Source organism: Gallus gallus, chromosome 1 (genome assembly GCF_016699485.2).
Source record: "Gallus gallus isolate bGalGal1 chromosome 1, bGalGal1.mat.broiler.GRCg7b, whole genome shotgun sequence".
Classification (NCBI taxonomy): Eukaryota; Metazoa; Chordata; class Aves; order Galliformes; family Phasianidae; genus Gallus; species Gallus gallus.
Window position 1 is genome coordinate 157845629 of NC_052532.1, and position 12131 is coordinate 157857759.

A 12131-nucleotide genomic window follows, 5' to 3' on the forward strand; every position below is an offset into this window, starting at 1 on the left:
TCATACAACCATATGTGTGTGCTCCTGACCAAGTCCTACTGATTTAGGCAATGATATTCAGTACTTCCAGATTTATGCAACACAATTGCTGGATTTTTAGATACTCTGAAAAAGTGACCACAATGTCTGTTCAAATCAAGCTTAAAGCAACAGAGCTGTGAGTCTGATACATGTCAAATCTACAGTATATCTCTTTGATGAAAGGAGCTTAAGGTACTTTTAGACATTTACAAATTGGCAGTCATGAAGTTAATGCTTTCATTCGGGAAGAACACATTCATCTATAAAAGATGTGCTTCATGAGTGTAAAAAAATTGCCCACTGCTTTGTTATTTATGTAACAAGAAGGAACAGTTTCAAAAAAGATTATTCACTAGGATTCATTTTAAGCAGTATGACTGAAATTAAAATGAAATAACTCAAACAAAGACTCATGCCACATATCCCCCCAAAAGATCTTTGAGTCAGTATCTTGTGGGAAGCATCTCACTTTTCTGCACTGGTAAATCTCTTCAGGTACATTTGCATCTTACAAAGTAGTACTATGATCAATATGTGTAATCTTGTTCAGTGAGTGCCGATATGCTGAAATTGTGCAAAGTCACAGATAGAAAATAAAGTAAAACATATAAAATTAAAATAAAAGATCTTGAATCCTCAGCAGAAACAATAGCTTCCTAAGCATTAAATAAAGAGGAATATTTTTGCAACAGACTTGCTTACTACAGTGCTACATTATTTGCCATTCAAGAAGTAGCTATCTAAAGGTTAGTTTGAGAATCTTTCTTTTATGCATAATAAAATAGAAACGTGTACTTCTATGTCATTAAATTATTGTTATCCTTAATGTTGAAATATCAAGGGAAATATGTAATTCCAGTTTGCTTGACAGAAGACCTGAGCATTTAAAGTATTTTCTTCACAGTAATGATTTGCATGTATATTAGATTTGTATGTATATTAGATTTTGCTTTGGACTTTTTCTTCCAATGATGAGGAGCATACCGAGATTTTTTTTTTTTCCTTCCTGATTTATAAAATTCTTTGTCACTGTACTTTGCACCCATGCATCATCGCCCAATTCACTGAAGAGCTACAAATCATAATGGCAACACATCTAATAATTTCTAAGTCAAGTTCTCTGGTTAATACTGTAGCAGAGTTGAGAATCTGGTATCTCATCTACAATACTAAATGTAAATAAAAAAGTTGTAGGCAGATATTTACTTCTATAAATTTACATTATATTAACATGACATTGTAATATTGTTGGGCCCTAGAGTGCAAGGGTATTTTCATTACTCTTTCAATCAGCTTTGATACCAGCCTCTGAATATATATAGGGACAGGTATTTTCTACAATATGTCACTAAATATTCACTGAGGAAAGTAGGTCAGGTCTAATGCTCCAGTTCATCACATCCTAAATTCCAATTTTTAACTAAGGTTGTCCTATATGTAATATCCCAAGAACTGTAATGGTATTTCAAACTCAGTTAAAATTATGGCTGCAAAAATGAAATTTCACATTTAATTATCTAGTGTATAAGATAAAACACGTGAGACTTTACCATCATTACATTTTGGTTTGTTTGTTTGTTTGTTTTAATGTTGAGACCAGTAGTATGGAAGAAAAGGTGTTTAAAGGGCAAGAATAGAATCCAGAGAAGAAGTAATGCTGGCTGGAATTAGTATAGAGATATCTATGTTTCTGTGGGTCTGAGTGAAAAATAATATTTTACATCTAACTGGAAACTAAATAAATGCAGAGCATAAAACGGTAGATTAAAATCTATGTATTACTTAATCAAGTTTAATACTTGGTTAACAAATCACTGATTTATTTATCATCTTGTAATAATAAAATATATGTTTGTCCTCCTCTTAAAAGGTACTTTGCTTATTCAAAACAAAACAAAATAATAGATGTTGGTTACAAGTTTATCTTTCCCAGTTAAAATTCTCTCTAGAAAAATACAAATGCAGAAAACACAGTACATCTTACACCATACATTATTTTCTTATTTGCCATTTGAAATCCAGAAATAAGTAGCTGTATGAAACTACATTTCCACCCATTCTGTGAAAATTGACACTTTTAAAAATTTCTGAGTTCATCAGGTTTATCATGCAGATATGGAGAGGTAAAGCTAGAAATATGATAGGCTGTGCTCCATTATTTTATAACATCGCTGAAAAACAAATCCCATTACAAGCTTAAACTATAAATAATTGAATCTGTACAGATCTCAGCACCTAATTACACTTCGTGGATATTTTGCTACATAGCTTTGTGAAAGCAATTGGATGGAAAGTGCATGCCATTGTACATCAGACAATATTAATTTCTAGATCTCATTTACCTAAAATATAACACCATTTCCTTTCATAAATATCTAAGTCTAGATGATTAGCTGAATTATTTTGTAGATTAATATATGTTTATACTTCCAAGTACATAATAACATGGTATTTGAGCTAATTATCTTTCTTTATTTTCAAATATTCCTCCAGTTCAGAAATCTGCCAATTTTAAATATCAATGTGTTGAAACACAAAGAGCTTGGGCATTTTCTAACCAAGATATTCCTCCCTCTACCTTCAAAAAAGCATCTTTGATAGAATCATAATAAAAGAATCGTAAACTTTTGTATAGAGGTTTGTAGAGAGGTTTGGGTTGGAAAGGACCTTTAAGATCATCTAGTTCTAACTCTCCTGCTATAGGCAGGGACACCTCCCTCTAGAGCAGGTTGCTTAAAGCCCCATCTAGCCTGGCCTTGAATGTTTCCAGGGAGGTGGCATTCACAACCTCTCTGGGCAGCCTGTTCCAGTGTCTCACCACCAATACAGGAAATAGTGATTAAGAGGTACAGAATTCTGTGTCACTGAAAAAATAAATAAATAATATTGAATGATTAAACTTTTCATCATTTTCAGGGATGGATTTTTTTTTTTTTTTCAGGGATTTTCAGGGACAGGCATGGTGCATCAGTCACCTCTCTAGGAAGCTTGTTCCAATGTTTGACCGCCCTCACAGTAAATACATTTTTAATAATGTCCAGTTTGAGCCCTCCCCACCATGGTGCAGCTTAGTGCCATTCCCACATGTCCTGTCTTCAGTTAACAGGGATAAGTGATGGGCACCTCCGTCTCTACTTCCCATCCTCAGGAAGTTGTAGAGAGCAATGAGGCCACCTTATAGCTTTCTTTTTTTTTCCAGGCCAGACAACCAAAGTGTACTCAGCCTCTCCTCGTATGACAGTCTTTTTAACAATTTTTGTTGTCTTTCCTTGGACACTTTCAAGTATCTTAACATACCTTCTATATTGTGAAGACCAGAACTGTACATAGTACTCAAGTTGAGGTCTCACCAAAACTAGAGTCACCTATTTTGATTGACTGCTCGTGCTGTGTTTAACGCATCCCAAAATGTTTGCAATTTTAGCTGCCCATTTTGGCTACTGACTCACGTTAAGCCTCCTTTTGACCAGCACCTCCAGATCCTTTTCTGCTAAGCTACTCTCTAGCCACTCACCTCCTGGTCTGTACCTTTGTCTGGCACTATTCCATTCCAGATGCAGAACCCAGGATTTTCCTTTGTTGAACTTCATGCCATTGCTGATTGCTGAATAATCCAACCTACAAGATCTCTCTGCAAGGCCTCTTATCCTGCAGGGGAGTTAGTAGCAGCTCCCAGTTTAGTATCATCACTAAACACATAGAGGATGCATTCCACTCCTACATCCAGATCATTAGTAGAAGTATTAATAGAACTGGCCCCAAGACTGAGCTTTGGAGAGCACCACTAGTGACTATCTGCCAGCCAGATGTAGCCCCATTCACTGTACCTTTTCAGGTTCACTGTTGAGCCAGTTCATAACCCAGCATAGTATGAATCCATTCATCTCACAGTTGGACAATTTATCCAGCTGGATGCTCTTAAGGACAATATCAAAGGTTTTACTAAAATCTAGAAAGATTACATCCATGGCTTTCCCTTCATCCACCAAATAGGCAGTATTAGTAAAGCTACTAGTAAAGCTCGGGGATAGATTCCCGTTCTTTCTAAGGGAACTGTTCTTATTAATACAAAATAGAATAGAGAAAAAGTGAGAAGACACTGAAAATTAAGATAACTAAGTGCCAGTGTGATGTGAAGATGATAGGCGTACTGAAACTGTCTTTGGAAACTTGCAGAATAGATCTGGAATAGTCCTATTGAAAAATATTAAAGAGTTATTTCTGGAGTAAACCATTCATTCATTCATTCTATTTATGTATTTGTTTGTTTATTTTCTGTGGAAGAAACTACTTGATTTGCTCCAATATACAACCTCTGTCTTAATTCTTTGGAAAGAGGTATGGTTAACCAAAAAAGAATATTCAACTAATCTGTTGTTATTTGACAGGCAAAATCACCAGAAGTCAGACATATTTGAATAGCAGTGAGTTGGTGACTTTTTGTGTCCCCTACACCAGACTGCCTCTGCTTTTTAATCTGTGTTAAGTAATAGATGGAGAATGGATAGAAGATAAGGAGAACTATTAGTTTATAAGCTCACTGGAGTGGAAAGGAGGGTGAATGTGTGAATGGTAGAAGAGAAACACTGGATTTATTATTGAAGAACAAGAAAGAAGAATATTGTGCAATTAGATTTACTACAGCAGAGGTCTGGGTTTTTTGTGAGGCTTTTTTTTTTGTTTCTCCCCCTTAGAGATGCTTGTCCTGCAATGTATCTCACTCTCTATGTCATTATATATTAAATTGTGTGTTATATCTTACATTTTGTTCATCCATTGGCCTCCTGCAATTATCAGTTCAACAAGTTTGTTTAGATCAGACTTCAGAGTTGTTCGTTATTCCCCATAACGTGACACAGTCTATACCACAGTTGGACTGTGATACTTAATGCCCAAATTCAGCAAGTTTATACTGAATCATAAATTTTATGGCCTGTAGCTACTTCTGTGATCATGTAGGTAGAATTTTTTGAAAGAGTACTGCTGAATTTCATGCAGTTGTTTCTACCTTGAGAATGTGACTTCACATGGATTTTCAATGTCTTTCTAAAATATCAGTATAGATAGAAAAACTTCAAGCAACAGAGAAACTAGCACATTCCTGATTTCACAATTCCAATATTCCTTTATCTTCTTTGGTTAAAATTTGGAATATTGTCCTTATCGTGAATTTAACAGATTGCTGTTTCCAGATCTTACACTTGGAGTGATAAGACTCTAAATCATAAAATCTCTTTATGCAGATACTTACATTATGATTACTTCTTGGAAAAAAAATGCTGATAAACACTGTATATCTCATGGAATTTTCAGGTTTTCTAGATTTTTGATGTTTCATGTGTAATTCTTTATGAGTCTCCCCATATGGTTTACATTCTTTACACACACATCTGCATCCATTAATTTTCATGTGCCATTAGAGTAAGTCACTACGAGCTGCGACTCCAGGCTTCTATAGCTGTTCCATTTTGCAATTTTACTTCCAAATATCTTTAGATATAAAAGCAAAATGTAAAAGTACACAAGCCATTGAAGATAGATATAATCATACTTTCATGGAATGCAGCACTAGTGTTATTTATTATTTGTTTATTAGTGAGCTGTACTTTGAACATGAATGAATTGCATTTATGTATTCCAAAGTGATTATTTGTCCTCACAGATAAGTACAGACATAACTATACCAAAACAGAATGAAATTTGACCTTGCAGAATCTATTAATCTAATATGTTAAAATATAGTAAGCTGGAACTGATCATTTGTTAAGAAGCAAATGTAAGGACACCAATGCTTTTGCTGTTCTATAAAGAAGAGGCTTAAACTGTGAAAACTCATAGCAAGTTCATACATGCTATAAAACAAAAGCAAAGAAGATTTTGTACAGAAGCTTTCTTATCTTTATGCTCTGTGAAAAGAATTATTTGCCTATTGTCTTTCAAGTAATTTCTCCTATTATACAAGCAATGAAAACTGACAAAGCAAAATAGACAATTTCTTATTGCATCACATAAAGTTTCCCAAGGAAAATAAACTTTCAGATTTCTCAGTCATGCATTAACTATATTCACACTTTTTTTGGCAGAGAAGCAGGACATGGATCTCATATTAAAATAGCATTTTTATTTTGTCAGTTTTCTAACTACTACCCCACCCTCTGTCAGCGTAAAATTAGCTTACAGGGAAATGAAATTGAACATAATGATAGAAAAATATGTAGATGTTATTCAGTAAGATCAAGTGAATTAAAAGAATACTTTGATGAAATTAAAAAAAAAAAAAACAGATGAATTGATTACACAGAGCAAGTGAAAAATGCAAAATAATAGACATTGGGAAAGAAATCTGAAGGAATTATGCCTCTCACAGGGAGGGCTTTACATGCATTCTACAAACCCAGCAAAGTTCTCATCATGTAGAAGTCAGTGAACACTATTTTACATATAATGTCAGGAGTGTCATCATTATAATAAATTGTAACAAATATTTTTTGGATGACATAAATTTCACTGTCCAGCTTTTGGGAATGTGTATAAGATTTTAGGAGTGTTTGACACCATCTCCCACAGTATTCTCCTAGAAAATTTTTGTGACTTCACTTGGTCAAGAACAGGCTGAATGGCCAGGCTCAAATACTAATGGTGAATGCAGTTCAATCCAGTTGGAAGCCAGTCACCAGTGGCATCCTGCAGGTCTCAGTCATAGGGCCAATTTTGTTTAACATTTTTGTCAGTGTTCTGATTGAGAGGCTTGAATGAACTGTTAGTTTGCAGATGATAACAAGTTAGTCAGGACTGTTGATCTGTTTTAGCATCAGAAGGCTTTGCAGAGGGTTCTGTATAGGCTAGATCAATGGATCGTGTGCAGTCAGATTCAACAAGACATTGGCTAATGGGTAGGTTTGGATTTAGCCTGAGATTTCCAGAATTATACTTATTTGGGACCATCTCTGCCCCTTCTTTGCTAGACAAAGAATCCTTACATAACCAACATTATTTTTGTCTAAAGGTACTTATTCTCTGTCACTGTCACTTGTCACTTCTTTTCTAAAGGAAAGTTTTCATAAAGAAAACTGATGATGCGGTTTAAATAGTTTAAGTTTCTCACTGTAAGCCACTTCCTCCGGTCTTTGATTTTTTTTTTTTTTTCTTGATTCTATGCCAGTCCACCAAACTTCTGCTAGTGAAAAACAAACAAACAAACAAACAAAAACAAAAACAAAAAAAACACTGTATTTTAATCTACATAATTGACAAAAATTCTGAAAGAGTCAGACATCTTTCCCTCCTCCATGGAACACTAGAAGAAAATTCCATTCAACAGATATCTCTTCGGCTGACAATTACTTGATATCTACCATATAACCAGTCTATAATCTATATATTGTGTGATTTGCTTATATTCGAAAAGCTAATTAATGATCAGAATGTTACATGCCACAGGTCAAAAAGTTTACAGAAATCTTAAGATGCTTACATCATTGACAGAAAATTCTATGAAGCAAACAATTTTCTCAAAGAATGAAATTTTGTTTGACAAGACCTTCATAAAGCCATGCTCATTGGCATTATTCCTATGTTAACTGTTAATTAATCAAATTTTAAATCAGTGTTTCCATTTTCACCTTGAGTATGCAAGTTTATGCATCACTATTATGGGAAACATTTATTATTATTATTATTTCCAGAGAAATAGTACTTTTACATTCTCTCACTCTCTCCTTAATTTTAGGAGTTACAGTGCTTGAAGGGCCTATTTATGCAGTGGGCGGCCATGATGGTTGGAGCTATTTGAATACAGTTGAGAGATGGGACCCTCAAAGTCAGCAGTGGACATTTGTGGCAAGTATGTCAATTGCCAGAAGCACTGTTGGAGTAGCAGCATTAAATGGCAAGTGAGTAGAGTATTCTTTTACAGTTCAAATGCATTTCTTAGAAGGATGAATAACTGGGACACACAGTAGTAAATAGCTTTTATTCTGTTGTACTCGAGGGTACCTTTTAAAATAAGTACAGACACCTAGTGCACACCCTAAAATCTTGTGACTCTTACACTCATGTCAAATGTCATTTATATATACTTATATATATACTTATTCCTTTTGTTTAATATTCATATCAAATACATAAGAAAATAGACATGACATTTGAGTGTGTATGTTCAGCATAAACCAGTACATGAAAAATTGTCAGTTGACTCATCTTACTTGTATATGCCAGTTCTAGTTAACCAAGTTTATCAATCTAAAATACCTGACAATGAGGTTTGTTGCATGCTCATTTTTCAACTTGCTTCAGCCGAACGTTGACCCAGGAAACTTGCTTTGACTGCAGGCAACTACATTCATACAGGAAGTAAACAGAAATTTGATTCTTGTCATAGCCTTAAACTGCATTAAACCTGCAATTCTAAGTGTGTTTAGATTGTAAGTTTCTCTCTTATAACTTTTTTTTTTTTTTTAAGTGCTCCTTAATCAAACTCATTTTACAGTAACACAATATTGTGCTGACACTTTTTATTAAGGAGCCATATGCACTAAAGCTAGAAACCTGGGCCAAATTGCATCCCAGTAATACAATTATCTTATGCAAAATTCTGAGTATCTAATTTTCTAAAATGAAATTAAAGACATGGGGTTTGTAAAAGGTTCTCTTCATCTGGTAGTATAAGATGCTGTTTGCAATGTACCTACACTAATTATTACTTGTTGCTTATCAGCTGAAAGTATTTGCTTTTAGCTCCCTGGCGAAAAATAACATGATGTGAACTGTAAAATTTAGAGGTGGAAGAGGGATTCATCACATGTAACCTCAGATACTTTTGGATAGACATCTACAACTGAGACAATCGTCCTCATAAGCTCACCTTATGATCAAGTAAAGAAATAATATTTTTAAGTTATCATATGTTGTACTTACTCTAGACACTTACACAAGGACAGCATGAATTATGTCCTCTAAGTGCCTGTTTTGCTCCTTCAGTTATAAAGGAAACCTGCAAACTCTGTCTCAGATTGTGATTTCTATTTTTTTTTTTTTTTTTTGATATCTTAAATGAAGAAGATTGATACTTCTATGGGCAAGTGAAAAAAAATGAAGAGGCATGAGTACAACTTGGGGGTCCTGGTGGATAAGAAGCTGGACATGAGCCAGCAGTGTGCAATTGCAGACCGGAAGCCCAATTGTGTTCTGAGCTGCATTAAAACAGGGGTGGCCAGCAAGGAGGGGGAGGTGTTTGTCTCCCTCTACTCGGCTCTTCTGAGGCCCCATCTGGAGTACTGTGTCCAGGCCTGGGACCCCCAGAACAGGAAGGACATGGAGCTCTTAGAGCAGGTCCAGAGGAGGGCCACAAAGATGAACAGAGGGCTGGAGCACCTCTCCTATGGGGAAAGGTTGAGGGAACTGGGCTTATATAGCTTGGAGAAGAAAAGACTCCGGGGAGACCTCATTGTGTCCTTCCAGTACTTGAAGGGAGTGTATAAACAGGAGGGGGAACGACGGTTTACATGGGTGGATAGTGACTGGACAAGGGGGAATGGTTTTAAACTGAGACAAGGGAGATTTAGGTTAGATATTAGGAGGAAGCTTTTCACTCTGAGGGTGGTGACACACTGGAACATGTTGTCCAAGGAACCTGTGGATGCTCCATTCCTGGAGGCATTTGAGGCCAGACATTCTACTTCAGCATTCATAGAGATAGAGTGTATGTGTGAATCCTATAAATTGGAGCGAGACAGCGTACTAAAAAATTTCTGAAGACTACATATACTTATTTACTGTTTTGTCCTTTCACACACATGCAAATTTATGTTTTATATTTTCAGATAAATCAGTGTTTTGTGGAAAGGCTTTGATGAAATCAGGCATAATGTTTAAAAATATTTGTTATAAGGTATATTCATTCAGTTAGATTGAATTCCACTGGTTTTACAGTAATTTGATTCATTTGGTAATGTATTCTCACAAACTGGATTTTTTTCATAGCATTATTTTTCCAACTCTATGCTTTTTAATTTTATATAAGAAACCAATTCAGGGAGTAGGCCAATTCAGATATCAGCTTATGTGCAGGGTAATATTTTGTTTTTGTGTCCTATAATGAAACAAACCTAGAATAAGTCTTGTGTTATTTAAATTAAAATTGCGCTTGTTGCAAGTAGCAGTTATTTTTGTTTAGTATGTCCCTTTTAACTATTATGCATTATTGCAAATTGAATATCAGAAAGGTTAGCTTACTGAACCTTCATTTTCAGGAAAATAGCAAAATCCAAATCAGCATGTGAATATGAAAGGTTCTCAAAATTGTCTTGTAGTCACACATATGGGATATATTTATTGTGTAATGACCTCAGAGAGGCATAGGTTAATAATTCCACTAAGTCCTTAATATCAGTTCAATGCACAAGAGAATTTGTAATGTATTGCATTCATATAACCACCTACAAAATGTGATTGCATGGCTGATTGTAGTCTCCTCCAGGAGTTCTGCTTCTTTGCCTTTCATGCATCATATAGTAAACTATGTGTGGCATTTTATCATAGCAGAATCATTAAGACTTGTTAGTAATTCAGTGCCCTGCTCTGATCTTCTGTACTTTTCTACACACAAATTCTTATTTCCTGTGTGAGGATCCCATACAGCTCAGTGAATGTCTATTTCAATTCAGTATGTGCATCATGGTCTTCTCAGTTTTTCAAGAAAGATTTAACCTGGCATTTTACATTCAGGCTGTTAAAAAGGAATCTCCAAAAGTCTGCTTCTTTTCATGTTGCTAGGTTAGCTCTAAAGAGAACTAGAGTAGTTATAATTTAAGTAAATCTGTTACTCTTAGAAGAGGATGATGAAATATGAAAATTCACAGTGAAAAGGAAGATTCATTTTGTCAATTTTTTATGGGCTGGCTCAGCCCAGTTCCACAACAAACAGGGCAGGGGGACCCATGGACCCATGCCCTGGGAAAGGGGAAAGGAGAAAGAGGAAAAGGGAAAAGTGTAGGGAGATGGGCCTAAAAACAAAACAGCGGCAATTATCTGAGGAGAAACAAACTTATTTACTAAGTAAAATATTGGAATGCAAGATAACACAATATAATGCAATATAATTGGAATTGAAGATAATAAATCAAATAAAGTCAGTGAGAGTGTCCAAAAACCAAATGCCTTACTCAAGTAAGCTGACGCAATACGGCACCTTCAACAGAGACGAGCCAGAAGATCGAAAAAGGGGGCATCTCGTGATCTATGAATGTTTTTTCTCTTTCCCTCTGAGTAGAAAACTGTAACAGAACAACGAACAGTCTTCTGGGAGATGTAGTTCTTCTTCTGTTCTGGAACACGTACCCAGAACTGGAGCATTAACTCTTTAACTCTCAGTGCACTACATGATGTTATGATGTGAAATACTGATAACCAGCTCCTGAAAGCATGACACATTTGCATTTAGTATGTACTGCCTCAGTTGTTAGAAAACATGGCAGATGCTAAAGCCATTGCTAAATTACAGAGTGGGAACTTATTGAGGCTGCTTAGTCTCAGTAAGCTATGACCAGGCTACCAGCTGCTTAGACTGTGTTCATATTTTGCATGTCTGCTGTGCATCTACATCATTTCAGTGCATATAAAGCGTCGTATACATTTTTTTGTCTTTTAACCACAAGCAAGATTTTTTTTTGACTAGCTGATTGTTGGCCAGCATAAAGTTAGCATTACAGTTATTTGCTGCAAGGACTGCCATTCAGGTTTTGTAATAGCAAACAGTTTGTCTTTTCTACTCGTTTATTTATTTATTTTTCTCCTAATTTTACAGTGGATAAAAAAATCTACATAATGAGAATAACATAGTATGATGTGTTTTAGCTCATCTGTTAAGAATACTTCAGAGCAAGCAGACAGAATGAATAAACTTGAGAATCACAGAATGGCTGAGATTGGAGGGGCGTATGGAAGTCATCTGATCCACTCCCTCTGCTTAAGCAGAGATACCTAGAACAAGTTGCCCAGGACCATGTCCAGGCATCTTTTGAAGATCTTCTTCTCTGGAGACGTTCAAGACCCGCTTGGATGCCTACCTGTGCAACCTGGTCTATGGAACCTGCTCCCTAGGGAGCGGGGGT

At 35.6% G+C, this 12131-nt stretch overlaps 1 protein-coding gene across 2 annotated transcripts in view; it reads left to right on the forward strand.

Moving 5' to 3' along the window:
- Positions 1-12131, forward strand: part of KLHL1 (kelch like family member 1) — a 220507-nt gene that overhangs the window by 191162 nt on the left and 17214 nt on the right. For both annotated transcript variants that reach the window (XM_416994.7, XM_040654991.2), the window contains exon 8: positions 7751-7913. In XM_416994.7, the coding sequence (XP_416994.2) occupies positions 7751-7913 (163 nt within the window). The remainder of the gene's footprint in view (positions 1-7750; positions 7914-12131) is intronic.